Source organism: Nipponia nippon, unplaced genomic scaffold (genome assembly GCF_047370975.1).
Source record: "Nipponia nippon isolate SJK-2023a ecotype South Korea unplaced genomic scaffold, ASM4737097v1 scaffold_1, whole genome shotgun sequence".
NCBI classification, from domain to species: domain Eukaryota; kingdom Metazoa; phylum Chordata; class Aves; order Pelecaniformes; family Threskiornithidae; genus Nipponia; species Nipponia nippon.
Genome location: NW_028262290.1, coordinates 155,975,481 through 155,994,728, shown reverse-complemented (window position 1 = coordinate 155,994,728; position 19,248 = coordinate 155,975,481). Strand labels below are relative to the sequence as shown.

Sequence of the window (19,248 nt, the reverse complement as noted above, 5' to 3'; positions counted from 1 at the left end):
GTCATTCTCCAGGTGGGCTAATTCCAGTATTTTCAACAAGGTCATGAAAAGTTGCAGGAAGTTTAGAAAAAGCAGCTGAGTGAAACCAATGACATCCAAACCCGATCTCTCAGTCTGAGGCAGTCAATTGCTTTAGTGATTTCTCAGTGTTACTACTAAACAAACAGCCTGTAAATGAGCTGCTGCTTTACTTCTGTTACCGTTTGGAAACATCTTCTGAGAGCAACGCGTCTCCACTCATAGCAGCACAGGTTAAATACAGTATTTGTTTTGGAAAACCTAGGCTTAAGAAAGATTGAGTGTCCGAGTGGATTAGTCATCTAAACACTTGTAGAAGTGCAAAAGATAGTTCTCCTTTCAGTCTGGCACAAGCGTAGGTACAGGAAAAGCACTTACAGGCAAGTGATGAAAAACATAAAGTTCATACCAAGATTAATAGCAAAGGAAGGCATAGAAAAGCTCTATTAGATGGTTGCTTTCAACTTCAGTGATAAAGATGGTTTTTTAACATGAGATACTTATGGGCGTTAAGCCTAATAGATTGTTTCTGCTTCAGAAGTGTTATTACTGCCCTTTGATATTAAGAACAGTATAACACTGCATGGGAAAAGTATATCGGATCCCTGGGAATCATAGCATGTACATCCTGGGACCCCAAAACAGTGCCCTTCAAAGCTTCCTATCTGTTCTTAAAATGATCAGTGAATAGTAAGTATTTTGTCAGTCACTGATTGCAGCAGCACCTTTAGAAGCAATTCTTAAAAATATGTCAGTTGCCTCCCATGTCAATCGAGGAAGACATTCAAACAGCAAGTAGACAATTTATGCGATTTAAAGTATCAGAAATGCTTTAATGTTAGCAAAACCACTTGTTGGTGGAAGTTTTGATAGAGAAGCTAGTCAGTGACAATATAGCTATGCCATGGGATCATATCCTTACAGAGGCAGGTACTAATTTAAATTGTTTCTGCTATAAAGTCTGATCTCAAAATCACGCATCAGTAGGATCAGAATAACATGGTAAGAATGGGGCCAGAGTACTTGACATGATGCATAAAAATACATTTGCATCTTTACCATGCTCATTATGGGTAATGTGCACTAACAGAAGATAATGGGTTTAAGTCACTTATTTTCTGCTTTCAAAGCATAAAAATTTCTATTAGAAGAAACTGTAGGACATCCCAGTTTGTGACAGTAATAAGCATACTAAGTTAGTTTATTTTCAAATACTCACACAAAATAAAAAAACATACTTACTGTAAGAATCCCATGCCATAAACCAACATCCTTCTTGAAATCTAATACATTCACAATTGTTTCAGCTGTCCAACAAAAACAAAACAGAGTTTATTTTTTAGAACATGGCATTGACCCAAAGCAAACCCACTCAAAGGAAGGAAACCTCAGTATAACGTGACTGATGACCTCAAAGCTTAACTTTCATAGTAAGTCTCCACTGCAGGATTTCTACTGGCTAGGACATTATTTGTACCTCTCACAAAGATATTTTAAACGTGTACATATTTTCTAAAACCAATGAAAAAAAAAAATCAGGTTTTCAAATCTAGAAGCCTTTGACACAGATCTATGTAAAACATAAGACAGGAGCCTGATGAGAAACAAATTACAATTTACACTCGATTTTATGTATGAAGCAAGGGAAGCGTACTGCATACCTTCTGTGTATCCACATGCCTGGGTCAGAGCTTGGCAGTGCGTCAGCAGTGCAATCCTTGTCACAGTCACCCCAAGCACGCTTCCATCTTTACATGTTTTGTACTGAAAAGAAATAAGCAGGGAAAGTCAATGTGCAATAGTTGTCCTATTTCCATTATTTAATAGCTACGTTTAAAGTGTTTCCTATGTAGGTGAATGATGGACACATCTAATGACTCTAATTTAAGAGGGCAACAGTATCGAGGAGTTTGTGAGGCATTTTTTTGTTAAAAGACACTTTTTTCAGATAGGTTTTCTCTTCTTGAGTGAAGCTTCCCAGGTTTGATATCAGAAACACATCTGCTGTTTGAATACAGGCATTATGGAAAAATAATTCTAACAATTCTGATCACATTAATGACTAAAGAACTGGCCAGATTTAGCAGATAATAACCTAGTTCAGTCTGCTCAGTGTTCACATTAGATTTTATAGGCCAACCAATAAACCTGAGCTTCTTCCTTCTGTGTCTTATAAGGCATGGGATAAGAGCTGACCACAGCATCCTTGCTGGGTGCTGTTATAATAATCTATAAGTATACAGTCTGAAAGACACAGGCTATTTGATCAGAAGAATATGAAAGAGTCATGAGAAAGCAGCATAAAAAAGAGGTGGGAGATCATTGCTGATGATTGCAGTAATTTTTGCAACTTTATGCAAGAGTCTGAAAACTATCAGTGGCAATTAAAGCAAATCTTTCTCCATGATGATGATAATCAGCAAGATTGAAAATGAAGGTATCTCTCCTTCCCTATCCCAGTGTTCTGACTTCACAGATAGGAAATACCTTTGCTCCATTCACTTGAACTTACTCCCTTTGAATAATAATTTAAATTCAATACTAACATCACTGAATTTGAGGCATTTGAGTTTGTCTATGCAGAAGTGGGGAAAAAAGAATGGGGAAAAAAATAAAAGAGAAAAATTAAACTTAACAGCATTGCTAATTTTCCCTTCCTGAAGCTGATCTTTTGGGGGGAGTGTGACTCACAAAGCAGTAAGTCACAGGGAAGCATTTGAACAAGAAGTTCCTTCTCTTTCAAAGGGTCTGAAGGTAGTGATATGAGAACTGAAGCTTCACTGTGAAACTTGCCGTCTATCCATCTCAAGACTAGTGGGCAAGCCCACGCTGTGAACGAGACTGAGATTGGTTAAGGCAAATTTAATATAATATTGTGGCAGCCACAGAGATGACACAAAAACATTAACGTTAGAAACCCCCAAAATGCAATTTAACATTTCATTAACTTTCCTGAAATCAATATGCAGTATAATTTATTAGAAAATATTACTTATTAACAGGCTAAAACAGGATGTTCTTTGCTTCTGTGACTAGTGAATGAATAATGATGTTTACCTAATCCAGAAGTGCCATATGCAATGATTCGAGGAGAAGATGCATCTTCATTAACTCACCTCAATGTAAGCTGTGTCATTGTTTGCATCCTTGATGTGTGGGAACCAGTCACGAGGTGGCTTGGAGAGGTGTTTAGACTCTGTGACAAACCACAGCAGCTTTGGCCAGCCTGAGGTACAAAGAAAAGCCAGCTTTTGTCGCATTTCTGCCGGATAAGACAAGACAAAACTCTTCTCTGCCAGCATTTTTTTGTTTTCCCAAATGCCTGTGTCACCATTACCTAAACATTGCTTCTTTTAAACCTCAGAGTAGCATGGAAAAGAAGATTTTCCAGAACTGCTTTCTTAACACGGCTATCGTGACCTTCTCAGACAATCCCTGAAGAAATGGCTGGGCAGTTTAAACTGTTATTGACCCAAATAGTTTATTACCACTCTCCTGTCAGAGGTTACTGTCCCTACCACTTAGCTACAGGACTGAACCATACACATACTTCTCATCTACTACAGTCATAAAGTCTGTTGGTTTAATTTCGCTTGTGGCCACAGATGATCTCAGCAGCCGAGCTGAGCCAGCGGAGAAGCAGATGAGGAGCACTCGCACTGCTCGGCAGCCATGAGGTGGGAGCAGCGATCTCTACCAGCCAGCGACACACAGCCGGGGCAATCGCGTCCCAGCAGCCACGGCTGCTCCTGTGGCAAGTGTTTCATCACGGGCCTGATCCTCACCCACTACAACTGAACAAGTGCAACGACTGTTATTGTAGGAAATGGCCCATGATATCCATGATAAGCAAGGGTTAGCTTACCTTTAAACTGTGGTATCTCCCCTGTGGGGCTTTTAGGCAGTCCTTTATGGCATGCGTCGCTAGTCAAGGCCACAGTAACTCCACAGCTTCCAAGCAAAAAGCCTATTTGTTGACTTCCTGCATCCTAAGAGATGACAAAATAAAAGCAATATACAGAATTGATTAGAAGTGATTACAGGCTGAAAACGTTATCGTCCTTTGGCACATTACCTTGAGAGGAAAACAGTTTCTTTCCTTTAAGCAACTTAGCTGATTAGCAAAACTCATTTGTGCATTGACAAAGGAATCCCACAACCTAGATATCCTCTCATTTGTAACAACATAAATCATAAAGAGAACTGAAGCCATCAGATGGTGCCTGCTCTCACATCTCTACAGAAATGATGATGAGGGGCTGGGAGGAGCGGCTGATAACGCCAGAGGGTCGTGCTATCCAGAGGGACCCTGGAGAAATGGGCTGACAGGAATCTCACAAAGTTTGACAAAGGCAAATGCAAAGTCCTGCAGCTAGGGAGGAACAACCCCCTGCACCAGCACAGGCTGGGGGCTGACTGGCTGGAAAGCAGCTTTGTAGTAAAACACCTGGGGGTCCTGGTGGACAACAAGTTGAACGTGAGCCAGCAATGTGCCCTTGCACAAAGAAGGCAAACAGTAACCTGGGCCGTGTTAGGCAAAGTATTGCCGGTAGGCTGAGGGAGGTGATCCTTCCCCTCTACTCAGCACTGGTGAGGCACATCTCAAGCACTGGGTCCAGTTCTGGGCTTCCAAGTACAAGACATGGAACTACTGGACAGAGTCCAGCAAAGGGCCACTGTGATAATTAAGGGACTGGAGCATCTCTCCTATGAGGAAAGACTGAAAGAGCTGGGACTGCTCCGCCTCGAGAAGAGAAGGCTCGGGGAGAGATCTCATCAATGTCTACAAACATCTGAAGGGAGGGTGTAAAGAAGAGCGAGCCAGGCTCTTTTCAGTGGTGCCCAGTGACAGGACCAGAGGCATTGAGCAGAAACTGAAACAGGAGGTTCCCTCTGAACATCAGGAAACACTTTTCTACTGTGAGGGTGACTGGCACAGGTTGCCCAGAGAGGCTGTGGAGTCTCCATCCTTGGAGATATTCAAAAGCCACCTGGACATAGTCCTGGACAACCTCCTCTAGGTGTCCCTCCTTGAGCAGGGGAGCTGGACCAGACGACCTTCAGAGGTCTCTGCCAACCTCAACCATTCTGTGATTCTGTGATGATTCCAGGAAATAATACGGATTATAGATGCTTCCACCTGGAGAAAGCTTTCAACTCTTAAGATGTTATGATGGGCATACAGTGGTGACAGTATCACTATTTATGCTGATCTAACCTGATCTGTCAATAACCATTTCATTGAGTAGTTACAGACACATTTCAGGAGCACTACAAATAGTCAAGTGCCCATTAGAGAAAGCACATTACATTTTACTTTCATCAAGGGGATATAGGCAGTGAGGCTAAAAAGTCATGTAATGATTTTCAAGTCTAGGCCATAGCTGTTCTTTAAGAGATGCTGTGCTTCTACAGCATTATGTCTGCTTTACGTATAGTGTCTTGTCATGATTCTTTCATGAACTTTACATCTATCCACTAGGGTCTTCAACAGAGCAAAGCTCTAGATGTAAATGCACATAGAAGTATTAACCCTTTCTTCACAGAATGATTCTAAAGAAAATAGCCTATGGAGTCTTAAAAGATCAAGTTAAAATATCTTTCAAATCAACCATGAAGCACACTTAACCATGGGAGCAACCAGAAATACAGAACAGTTGCCTTAATCTATTGATTTATGCAAAGCAAAACTGTATGATGGAAAGAAAGCCCCAAGGCCTATCTGACTAATTTTTAATGCAATTTTTATGTAGTCAAATAAAGCCATCTAAAATGGGGAAGCAATGAGATCAGAGGAAAAACAAAAGCTTATTTGTTTTCCATACCACCTCAAAATATGTATATGGCACCAATTATCAGAACTTTGAACAAACAGTGTGAGACAATAAACTGATCTGTCAAAACTATGCTATGTAACTCCTACCACCCAGAATTACTGCATTTGCTTTTGCTTACTATAACCAGAATGCATATGAAACCAGGAAAAAATGATGAGGTACTTTTTCAGGAAAGCTTTTTAAAATTAAGCTTGTGCATCATCTTTTCCAATAAAAAAACAGACAAGGAGAGTACCCTTTGAACAACAGGTAATAATACTGGTGTATCCATGAACAACATTTTGGGGAGCACATTGTCGACCCCACCGTACCTGCACCAGTGGGGCTTCCAGGACAAAAAGGGCTTTGTCAAGCATTACTGTACTCACTGACTCTTGTGTTAGCTGGTCCATATCTACGTTGTCAAACCCCTGGGACAAGTGCTTAGCCAGATTGGATCCTGGTTCCACATTAGGATGAGACCTGGTGTCTCCACTCTTGGAGTGCACTCAACAGAACGAAATGTGGGTGCCTGACCAGTGCAGGAGAGATGGCTCTCCTTGGAGGGCCCTCAGAAGGAATGGCAGGAAGATGAGGGCTGGAGTGCTCCATGGAGAACATCACTCCTTTGGCAAGACACAGCCACTGAGACCTGCTACTCTACCATGTATAAAGGGAGGTCATCAGTTTCTTAAAATATCAGATCCATACTACCATTACCCAAAATTTCCCACTAAATTCAATCTAAAAAATGGTTACCAATGTATGTATATGTATGAATTTCTAACTACCAATTAAAACAAATTTTGCACATAATTTTCATAACTCAATGCAGCAACTGCATCACCCTCAATTTTAAATTAAAAATAAAATCTTGTTATAACTGTATGCCCTATAAAAGACTGCTAGTGAACTGTTTCACAACTGTAGCAAGAAAATGCTGATTCTCAAGCAATCAAACTCCATTTAATGCAGGACTTTATAAGCAGAAACTAACCTAATAAATTCCATTAAGAAATCTAACATACGTAAACCAGTAGAAAGTGTGGACCTTAGAGCATCAGCCTATCATGGCCCTGGGGGATGCATCAGTTACAAAATGATCTGTCAAGCTTTTCTCATAGCAAAACAAAACAGAAGGAAAAGGAAACTTGTATTAACAGTTGGAGTTTTTTAGATATCACAAGAAAGAATGACTATGCTTCCACTTAGTACCGTATCAACTGGTTTAGAGCATGTCCCCATAAATACTACTCATTCATTTGCAGTAGTTCACACACAAGCCGGGAGAATAATGACGAGATTTCTTAATACAATCTACTCACATGTCACAGTTTCTAATAGCACACTCTTTTACATCAGGACATCCCCATCTCAAATAGCATTAAAATCTTCACCCCAATCTTTTCTGTACTTTTAAGTCTTTCATTTGAAAGGACAACATGGCTAAACAATTATGTGATGCAACACTTACCACAGGAGATTGGAAGAATTTCACAATGCATGGACAATATCCAGTGTGTTTTACAGACTTTCAAATCCTATACCCTGCCCTTGGTGTCCACACTAAATCCTGCCTTGCAAGAAAAAAACAAATCAAGATGCTGAAGTAGAGGTACTGTGATAGACACTGTTCTCAATGGCCATGGGAGCTCCAGCTGAGGATCTTACAGTACGAACACAACAAAGCTTTCTGGCAGTCTGCTGGTCTGTGTCCATCATTCCCACTTTCAGTCTCAGTCTCACACCTCCTAACTAGTTACCACCACCTCCTGCCCTCTTCTGGTGGCTTCATCCTGACTTAAAAGCAAAAAGTACTGCAGAGAACAGAGACATGAAGAAGGGGTCGACATCCCTTGCCCCATGCAGGTGCCCCTGTGATACCTGCTGCCCCACAGAAGCAATTGTTTCTAACTACTCAAGTGGTGCTGAGCTACTGGACTGACAGCCAGGAGGTGGAAGATCTGAAACCATCTCAAGCCGAGAGCCTTATACATCCCACAGACACACCGCAACCTTACCTACACACTCAAGCACGTAAATATAATAGCCTTCGCTGTTCCTCACACCTCAGCATGACAGGCCCAGAGCAGTGAGGACCTTGGGTAAAACTTGTAAGTTTGAAAAATGAAATTTGAGTTGAAAACGCAGTCATTTGCATGAAGCAGTCAAAGCTTCCACGTGGGCCAGGAAAAAAAGACTACTGACTTTAAAGGCATTGACTATTTCAGATTTCAGAGACAAGTTATCAGCATCCCTTCTGAGTAACGTAAAATGAATGCTGAAAACTGCTTTGTAAGTAGAAAAAAAAAAAGAAACCAAATCATCTGCTGCCGAAAAAAAAAAGATCTTTCTCCCCCCTTAAATAAAATCACTCTCCTGCTTGTAAAGGGAATAGATTTTCAGGACACACTGTTTTGTCAGCAGTTTTATTTGCTATTTTGGTAGCTCATGCTAATCTGCTACCTTGGCAACCCCCCCACTTGCCACACTTTATTTTGCTGAATTTTGTGGGGGTAGAAAAAACCTCAGGGAGCCAGTGGAGACCAGGTGAAACAATTCAACCAACGCAGTCCCAACCGCAGATGGGGATAGACCTGCCAGCGATGCTCATCGTCAAATCCTCCACAATTCACAGTTTGAAATGACACGTAATGCAGGTGGAAGGCAAAAGACAGAGCTGAGGTATTGTAGCATGAGGTTTGAGACCAATTGCTGACTTTGGAACTATCATTTTACATTTCTTGAAGGCACAACACTTGCTGAGGTACAAAAAATGAGGTCTGCATAGCTTTAGACTGTGTCTGCACACACCTAGAGAGATCAATCTTTCAGATGAAGCGAGCCGGAAATCCTCTCTGCTGTAGGTAACCATTCAAGGTTCTCTAAAGACTTTTATTAAAGGTTCCCTAAAGGTTTTCGCTAGTACTTGGAGGCAAATCGTCTTCTTCCTGCTGCAGAGAGTGATAATTCATTGTCAGGATAAAAAAATCCCACGTGTGGTTGCATTTCAGCATGCTGTTAATGTCATTTCTGTAATGCTTTGTGAGAGTATCTGTGTGAAGGAAAACAATTATGATCCTTTCTCTGTGAGTGAGACTGCATGTCCTTATCTAATAAGGAAGGAAGGAAGAGACAGCCTGTGCAAAGGTTGGCCTGATGAAGGTTACTCCTGTCCACTTGCAAATCCCAGACTGCTTTCAAAATGAGAATTATGTGGGGAAGCATGGCAGACTGAAGTAATCTTGTTTTCTGTTACAATGCTTCTTTGAGCTCCATTTGCCCTAACAAAATTTTGCTGGTAAAGAACAAATAGGGCAACCATCAGATGTAAAGGCCAAGCATCACCAGTTCTGAAGCGAAAGTGAAAAGGCATCAAGGAAACCCTCTATTGTTAAAACACAAATATCAAAGACCTTAATAAAAATGGAACACAAAGCAGATGCAATTTTCATAACCAACTTTAAGATGAAGAAACCAGCTGTCTCCTCAGACAGAGCTTTGGTATCTGGCTGTAATTTGCACGTGAAATCTGCAACTATGAGCAGTCTTAATGTCCAAAAGTCTTAATGAAAGCAAGACAATGGTTATTTTTCACAGGGGACACTGCATGAAATGTGATATGCTCTCTAGGAAACTACCATTGCCTAAACTCAAAAACATGAAAAGAAAATGCAGACTTTAAAGGATCTGAGATTCACTGTGGCCAACTCAGCAAAGACCTCTGCTGAGTGCCTAGCTGCCAAAGTAGATGAAGAGGGAAGGATGGGCACAGGGCTTACAGGGATCCAGCGGTGTGCACCAGGGGCTCAGTGGGGCTGAGGGAACTTGTATTCTTTGGAGGGACTGGAAAACTATGTCACCAAAAAGAAAATACTAACATTTTATGCATATTTAAATCCAGCGGAGAAAGAGATGCATTGTCAAAAGACCTTCAAAAGTATGTAGAGCTCCAGTGTTTCTGGCACACTACAGCCCAACGATGAGTAAAGCTGAGAGGAAACAAAGCTCATTTTATCTCAGGCCCTGAAACACTAGGAAAGGCGTCAAGTTGTATTTCCATTGGAATACAATTCTGCCTTCAAATGGAAGACAAGACTGGGATAATTTCACTGTCTTTAAAGAGACATATCTCTCTGGCTACTGTTAAAGCTTTAATAACCTAACTTCTCAGGATTTAATAAAAAGAGCTCCTGAAAAACAGGTTTTACCCTGTATGAGGCATCCTTTAAAAAAAATGAAGTGTCCCTGAGTGGGTATCCCCAGATTTCCTATGACGATATACAGGCACATTCTCCCAGTCACCCTGCCAGAGCCAGCATCTGGAAGAGCACAGAAATGCGTGCTGGAAGCACACACAGCATTAAATCTAACAGGCTAGGAAACAGTGTTTTGACTGAGAAATACATTTTTACATGCTTTCATGTCATACCCTGCTACAAATGATAAAGAGGCCATAAAGATCTATGTGGGATCGCTTTGTTCGTATATTCACAGCATGTGATTGAGCATAACTACGAATGTGCTTGGAGGACAAATATGTTATTCTAAGATTAAAACTGATTAGCTCCCCTGACTGTATCAGAGCAGAATAATAATAATGTTCATGGCACCCATCAAATGGAAAAAAGCATTAACCTAACTAATCTAAAGGAAAAGAAATCAAAACCATATTTTAAAATCTTTTCATAAGGGAAATAATAAATCGCTATTTGAACTAGAACTTAACATGTTGAAAATCCTGTATCATTACTTTGATGGCATATTCTATGATATATAGTTTGCAATTCACATCATATCACACATACAACGAAACAATTTGTAATACTCCAGCTTCAGACAAGATTAACAAAAGTGGCAGCTCAGAAGGAAGAGACGTTGGTGGGAACATACTATTTGCTAATGTTTGGGAAACATAGAATATTTGGAAAGAGGGACACTATTCTGGAAGAACATAGCCTATAATCCAAGGGATGAGGATTAGTTATAAAAATTTTGGGGAGTGTTCACGATACAGGCATTTCAGTGGTATTAATGCAGGGAAAGAAGAAGAAATACAACACACAGCTTGTTCTGTCATTACAATGACCATGGAACCCCTGACTGCTGCTTCTAGAATAAAGAGTTAGTTTTGATGTACTTAAAAAAAAGCCTGGGATTTCAGTTTTTAATTTTAGATCTGATTTCCCAAGTCTAAAGAGCCAAAACCATGCTAACGTGAATGCCAATTTCCAGGTCTTTGCTGAACACAAGAGAGAATTTTGGATATAAACCTAAACTAGAGAATGCTGCGTGGTTGCTGGGTATTCAGGCATCCATCCCAGATGCCACGTCAGACAGGTCTCCTGAAGTCCTTGGGGGAAGTACAACTAATGCGAGGTGTTCTGTCAACACAAAGTTGGGATACAGAAGAAAAGAGCAAGGAGATGGACCCTCACCTAATAATGAACCAGAAAAAAACCCTGCCAAAATCTTAAAAAAAACCCAGTCATGCTACGAAGAAAAGGTAATGCACACAAAATCTATGGGCTGGTAACACAAAAGCCTTTACTTCCATATGGATATAGATGTCTGCAGAGTAACATGTAAGCCGAAAGGCTATCTGGCTGCAAACATTACTGTTCAATTTTAAACTGCCAGGCACAAAAAATTTGCATAGAGCTGTGAAAAACTCTTCTTTATGAAAATGCAGAACAGTATTAAAGCTGCTAATATTAATTTAATATTAAAAATGTGCTCATAATATAACTCCCTGAAATAGCTCATCCTGTATCAGCTTATTATTCTTTAAGTCTGTATTAGCCTATAATATAATTGTCAGTCTATTTGTTAGTTCGCATCTCTGTCTTCCAAAAAGCAAACCAAAAAATGTCCACTGCCAGAAAGTACTGAAGCATGTAGAAAAGAGAACAAATAATGGAAAAGCATAAAAGAACAGTCTAGGCCATTGTGTGATGACACGAATGACATCTTCCCACGGATGCCAGAAGCAATCTGCTGCCGTTTGACCAAGCAGAGGTATTCCTTCTGGGACGACCTAGAACACGATTTTCATCTCATTGTTTCCACCCCAGTTCCCATTGCATATAAACAAATGCAAAAATATTTGCAATAGTATATGCTGTGAGATTGCATAGTGTTATTCATAGATCATGTTGCTTTTCTAACTCTACCACTGACATCTCTCTTATTGTTTTATTAATCTGATATTTAAACATTATGGAATGATCTTGGCAACAGTTAACAGCCTAAGTCTGTAGATATTCCTTTATATTAATATATATATGCATGTGTAAGTGTGTATTTATATATCCATATATATTTTTTTAAAAAATTACTCAAGAGGTTCAGCCAAATTAGGGTAAGTTATTAATTTGACACGGAGTATTTACTTGGACAGCTGGATTTTATAGTTTACTGGATGGATGTGGTATCAGATGTTCCAAAATAAATCAAATTTACATCTATCCCTGTACTTTAAAATGTCATTAAACCTTGGGAAATAGTAAAAAGGGAAAGACATATTAGAATTTTATCCCTCAAATCCATGTTGCTTCTTTCCTTTGTAGAACGAAAGCAGACGTACTCATGTGAACACTCCCTATGATCTTAAAATGTACACAGTCTGCTCGCGTATTTTTGTTGATGCATTTAAAATCTATGTTTTATATTGAAATAATGCACCACGTTATGCAACTGCCTCAAACTATCTTACGGTACTGCACTCACATGTGAAAGCACGGTGATAGCTTGACGCAAACATGCTGTATTTCTACTAAAATCATTATCCTCATTCTGTAGTCATGTCCACCTCTCAGTGCTCTCAAATACAATATTTTACAAATAAAATAGCAAAACCTTATTCCCCAAAGCAGGTAGACTAGTTGAGGTCCCATCCTCTCTCCTTGCATGGCCTTTCTAGCTCACCTGCATCTTTCCTCTAGTCTTAGCCAATTAAGCTGGGGCACCTCCTGTCTCCTCTTTCCCTTGGTTCCCAGTGCCTCTCCTTCTGCTCAGCTACTCACGTCTGCTCAGCTGGATCATGGCCTTTTGTTGTCTGATCCACTCACGTTCCCCCATCTCTCTCTACTCCTTCACCAGTTCAGCACCTTCCTCCAGCCACCACCCCTTCTCTCCCTGCCAGCTTCTGGTTTCATCATGGCAAGGGCCCACTACAGATGTTGGCCAGGGCATGTGGGAACATAATGGAGAAATGACGAGATCAACTCGGCTCCTCAGAGATGAGGAAGGATCAAACGTGTTCAGCTGGGAAGGAATCTCCAGATATTTCTAGCTCTTAAATTGCTAAAAGCCTTTATGAGGGCTTAGAGACTTGTTTTCATGGGTTTTCATTTGAAAGGCAGGTTACTTGCCCATGAAACAAAGATTTGAGCTTCTGCTCCAGGGTGCTGTGACACCAGAGCATTTCAAAGAAAAGCCCTTGACAATTGAAAAATTGAAAATGTGAGCAAAGCAATAAATTTCCCCAGCCCTTTCCTTGGAAACACCTCATGGCTTCACTCAACATTTTCCAAAAGAATTCAGTTTAAAGAAGAAAGCTTGTAAGGATTAAAGGACACACTTTGTGTGGACAATTCCAGACCAAATAATTAAAGTAAGGCATTATTAGTGCTAGCTAATAAAGAAGGGATTATATAAGGGGATATTTGGGAGAACCTGACAACAGGCATTGTGGCCAGCCATGGTAAAACTGAGGGGATATGACCAAGTAACTTGCAATGAATAAATACATTTTGCTGTATTTACAGCCTTCAAGGCATACATGCTCAGAAAAAAATGCAAGTTCAGCAGCGTCAGTGTAAGCTTCCCAGCTGTGGCTCACCAACACCACTGAGCCCCCTCCCCTCGCTGCCCCCAGGCATCCTTTCTGGCTGGAACTGCTGTACCTGGCTACTAACACTTCCCTAGGATACATGGCTGAATCTCTGAACGAACACTGGATGTGAAAGGCTTTTGATTAGCAATGGTCAGTTTTCTCTATGGATGTATGTTCTGCGGCAAGAATTCCCAAACTTAATTAGTTCAAGTGCCACCCTTGGCGGAGATGACCGTGGTGACAGAAGCTTCGGGATACATATGCACATATAGATACAGGAGAAGGCATATCCATAACTGCTTTGAAGTAGCATACACAGCACTAGTGGCATTATAACATAGCTTGGGTTGCAGGGACAGGTGGAAAACCAGCAGTTGTTGCCAATGATTCTTTGTCAGTGGCCAACACCAGAATGCTTTGAGAGGCTACAAAGATAATCCATCTAGGACTGGCAGAGCTGTTCTCTCGGAAAATTTTTCTCTCATTTTCCAGACGGACCTGCATCTGCTGAAATTGCAAGCACATCTTCAGATTTTCCATCACAGAAAAGAAGGAACTATATATAACTCACCACACAGCACTATCTTTGTATCCTCAGATTCAGAGCTAGTTAACCTCAAAAATGTACTCAAAAGCTATGTTCAGTTGTGATTTGTTCTGACATAAGTTTTAAAATGCAGTATAGAGAAGAAATTCAGTTTCCTACCTTTCTTGTAAGTGGCACTTCAATAGGGACGGGGACAACTTCTGCAAGCAGGCAGCCATAAAATGCCACCATGAAAGCAGCCGGATCGTTGTTAGGAAATACAAGTGTTACCTGAAACAAAAAGACATATGTTAAAACTGTTTTATACCAGCTTTCAGATAATGATAATTGGAGTTTCCATGCTTCCTTTTGGAGACAGATGATTACCGAAACATTTCTATGATAACTATTTAAATACGTAATGAAAGACGAATGAAGAATCAGAAGGAATTTATTGTGATAGATATTCCTTTTGTGAACATTTTCCCTTATGATGCAGTTAAATATTTTCATGCTGCATTGTTTCCTACATTGACAATACCTTTCATCTGGTTCTCAATTTACTGATTGCTTTACAGATGTTAAATAACCATGTAAATGGAATTAACAGAATTTTACATTCTAATTTAATAATTTGCTTGTAGTTACTGAAAACAAGGTGGATCTGTGACCAATTCAGATCACGCAGACTTACTCTGCCATTATGTCAATCATGAACACATTATGTTTTGTCACCCTGTGTTTTGCCTCATTTTAGGATTGGACTGTTGTCCAAGTGCAGAAGTTTCTGTGTACTTGGAGAACACAAATAGCTGATACCTAGAGAAGCAAACGGCACATCCAGACCTGGGCATGTAGCATGCCAACCTAGGCCTGGATTTGTTATTAGGGCTAGGGCTAGGGAACTATTTTGATAAAAGAATGCCAGGAAAAGATAAAATGTCATAGCAAATCACCTGTATGCTCTGGGTGCCCTTCCTCCCCCAGTGTGACGAACTGTGCAGCTGACTTCTGCGGGCACTGCAGACAAAGTCTTAGATCCTCCAGGGGCAAAGGGGAAGGAGAGGCGAGAGCACACAGTCTCGCTGAGGATCCAGCAACTTCAAGAGTCCGCGACTCTCCTTGCAAGGGCAGGGAAGACTACTGCTCTCACTTACTGGTGAACGACCTCAGTCACTAGATCCTGTCTACATTTTTGTTCTGCTTCAGTCAGATGGACGTTTGCAGCTCATGTCTTAAAACAGCTGTAATGCAGCTGGTAACTATCTTGCACAGTCAAATGAAGTGGCATGCAAAAGGCATGGTGAATGACTTCGAACTTAATTCCTTTGGGCTTGCATATAGGATCAGAGTGTATTATTACAGCATCTTAAAATTTGCTGAAACTACTTAATAACTCTTGAGTTTTGACTGCTCTGACATCCATAGGAGCTCTGTGTTTCAGTCTCTTGAAAGAAAATCATCATGTTTTCATATATGCTCCAAGGTTCAGTTACTGGAGATAGTGTTTCCAGTGATTTCATATGGCTTCAAAGATAGTTGCCTCCCATAGATTAACTCGATTTCTTCAAACTAGAAGAAATCTAACCAGCCTTGTCCAAGTAGGTCCAAAATATCTCTGTTTTTAAGCTGAAGCCTGAAGCCTGTAACTTCAGAATTGTTTAGAGAAACTTCAGAGAAAATACATTGCTACTTTATCTGTACGCTTGCACATGAAACAATCCAACTGCTGGAGATGGCTGTGCAGAGCTTACCGTATGTCTTCTCCATGCACATACCATAAACAGCCTCAAGGGAAACGGAAAGGAAGGGATTTTGCTAGGTGCACTGAGGGGATGGTAGAGTTTGCTGAGCCCAGCAAACATCTGAAAGATGTTGAAAGATCCCAAAAGATACTTTGAGGACTGTTGGTTTTTGTGTTGGCCTTTGTTTACATACATGCAGTGAAGGTTTGGCTGGGAATCTTTGCAAAGGAGCTGACAGAGGTGAAAAAATCTCACTGAAGTCCAGTGGGAATGAGGCATTAACTTCCCCTCCAAAAAACATTAATCACTAACAGACCCGTACCAAATAAATAAATAACGTGTGTAAAACCAAAAAGGGATAAGGCTGAAGGAAAACAAAACATAGAGTCTATATTACCAGACAAGAATCTGGTTATCTAGTAGATATTACAGAGGGCAAGCTTAATTTCCAGGCAGCTGTCTGGGGTGACACAAGGTTAAATTTCTGAAGTGACTATAGAATGCAAATGCAGCTCGTTGTGTACTATAATAATACCAGAAACAGGGAATCAAATGCAGACACATTCACCTACTTTTTGGCTCAGACAAAGCACAAGAGTGATGTAATGGTAGTTATGAAAAATAGAGATTGTATTGATAGAAGATGCTTTTAAAGGGAAAAAGGCCTTTCTGAATTTTATATAATATTAACATAAGGAAACAATTACACTCTTATTTAGAAAAGACCAGAAATACATGTCTGTATTTCATTTAGTATTTAAAAACTACCTTTAACTGTTGTCACACAAAATACATTACTTAGAATAAAAAGCCATCTTCAAAGAGGTCAGAAAGCTTTTATGTTATTACAACAGGGGGATAACAGCCAGAATAACAGCCTAGAACATCAGATGTACACTAACACCTCATCTTCAACATGAAGTGGCTTCCAGTGATCATGTTTCTGTTACACAGGGATGCTAGGCAAGATGTTTTTACAATGCAAAGCATATGCTTTCAGCACTCGGCTATAAATGTTTGTTTCACTGTAATCTAGGTGGACTTATTTTAGAAAAGCTGCAATTTGTTTTTTGTGTGTCCTGCACTAGCTAAACTTCCAGCTTTCAGCCTGAATTATCCACAAATCCTTTCTTAATGTTAGGAGATGCCAGTGGCTGCTGCAGCGAACGAATACGAAGATGGGCAGTTAGCACACAACAGATAGGGAGAGATGCACGCTGCCCATATGTGAACTTTATTCCTTTTGGAGCTTTCTGGGTGGATTGTTTTGATGTGTACACTTGAACAACTTGTTTCTTCTGCTGTTGCTTAGAGACACGCTTGTATATCAAGCAAAAGAGATTCTTCAGATCCTACTCCTGGCTGAACGCTATTGTAGGAAGTAATTTAGATTAAGGATCTAGAGATCCTTTAGTTAAATTCTTTATGATTTATTTCAAAAAGAGACATAGGAGAGACTGTCAGGTTTCATTTTTTAAAATTTTTTTTCTTCTTTTTTTCTTTTGGGAAGCGTTATTGCATGCTCTCATTTTTGAAGCCCTAAGAAACGTGTAATGCAAACAGACATGTTTCTCACGTGTGGCACAAGAGGACCAAGTGAACCAACAGTTTGAGAACTGCTATCAGACCCTGGGGGAGGAAGACTTAATCCCACCCTCACAACTCTAAGCACTAAGGCAGGACTAAAATTTGCATTTCTGACAAATTCGTTCTGGAATGTCCATCCCACGGCTTAAAGCCAACCTGGTATGGGACCTGTGGAAATTTCTATACACGCTCTGGCAGAGAAAAGGGGTAGCAGGCTTGGCCAGCCTTGACAGAGGAAGCGGTAGGTTTGTAAGTACGTCAGTAGCAAAACCATAGGATGTTCTTGTTTTCATTTAAGAACTTCAAGGGTTACCTCTATAACCCTTGCTCTCTGTGGACTTTATCCACTCACCTAGATTCAGCCTCTAGCAGTAGCTGCATCAGAGTCAGGAACCAGGAAGGGAAATATTCTCCATGTTACCGCTCAGCGTAATTTATTTATTTAACTGGCTGCCAAAATGTGCTTACTTTGCTTGTCTTTGTCCTCCACAATGCTTCCCTTGCTTCTACCATCTCAACAACTACAAAGTCATTAGTAAGGAAGTTTTTTACCCACATGACACCTCCAGGCTCCAAAAGCAAGCTTTTGCTAAACAGACTGCTGTTCTATGTCCAAAAATCACTTTCCATGGGAATGTTTATTGTTGGTGTTGCCAGGACTTCAAGTTACCATTCAGTAAGTACCAGCTCAGCTTATTTATTATGCAATTCAAAACATCTGTCTGAATGATCAGTCTTTTTCTGAGCAAAAGGCAGATTTCACCCTCCCAACATTTTACTTCATTAATTTCCTCTGAGCACCACAAATACCTCATTCTCTCTTTGTCAACATGGGATCTGAATTATTACTAATTAAAAATCATTGAGATACTCACCCTGTCTCCAGGTCGTACCATTGGTTCTTGTTTTGTGCCTAATTTATGTAGTATATTGTAAGCAACCTTCATACTTCTGGTCCAAAGTTTGCCTATTAACACAAAATTTGTGAAATTAATTTTAAAGTTCTTCTTATGTTTTACAAGATTATTCAAAGGAAAGAATACCTAAGCAGTGAAAAAAAAATAGTAGGGGCATTATTAGTTTTCCAACTAAACATGACAACACTACCAGGACTAGTGCCAATATTCAAATACCCATCAGAAGCTTTCTTTGAACTTCTTTTTTTCAGGACAGCAGCATTTTTAAGAAGAAAATTAAAAGTAAGAATGGAACATCATCAAGTCCAGACAGATCACTCTAACACCCTTAGCTGCAGCAAGCTGGGCAAGCCGCGTTTCAGCCCAGGCTGACCTCCAAGGGAAAGACTCGGGTTTCATGATGGCACTTCTCCCACCCCAAGTCACCAAGGGGAAAAGGAAAGGAGTCCCAAGAAGCAGAGACAAGGAAAAAAAACCAACTAACAGAAAACACCCCGCAGCAAAAGGGGCACACTGAAGCAGCAGGGACCCTCTCATCCTTAGCACACCCGTATGCTGCATTTCACTTTTAATTCTGGGCCTTCTTCCATTTAACTTGGCTTTTTCTTCTCACCCCCTCCCATATCCTCCCTTCCCTCAGTTTCATTTCACTCGCCTCAGGTATCTTTCCATTTAACCACCTCTCTTCTCCCTTGCTTCACCTCTCCACCTCTGCACTTAGCTAATCCTCATCAAGACCTTACCCCAATATTCTGTAAAGAAAAAAGTCTCTCATCAAAAGACCTTGTTGGCCACGTTACAT

The 19,248-nt window shown here is 40.4% G+C and overlaps 1 protein-coding gene across 7 annotated transcripts in view; it reads right to left on the bottom strand.

The window, feature by feature from the left end:
* DIP2C (DIP2 acetate--CoA ligase C (putative)) overlaps nt 1-19,248 on the bottom strand; it is a 327,799-nt gene that overhangs the window by 81,871 nt on the left and 226,680 nt on the right. For all 7 annotated transcript variants that reach the window (XM_087729737.1, XM_087729765.1, XM_087729757.1 and 4 more), the window contains 6 exons: nt 18,405-18,496; nt 14,378-14,488; nt 3,884-4,007; nt 3,135-3,244; nt 1,680-1,782; nt 1,261-1,325 (listed from right to left, as the gene is read on the bottom strand). In XM_087729737.1, coding sequence (XP_087585863.1) covers nt 1,261-1,325; nt 1,680-1,782; nt 3,135-3,244; nt 3,884-4,007; nt 14,378-14,488; nt 18,405-18,496 — 605 coding nt within the window. The remainder of the gene's footprint in view (nt 1-1,260; nt 1,326-1,679; nt 1,783-3,134; nt 3,245-3,883; nt 4,008-14,377; nt 14,489-18,404; nt 18,497-19,248) is intronic.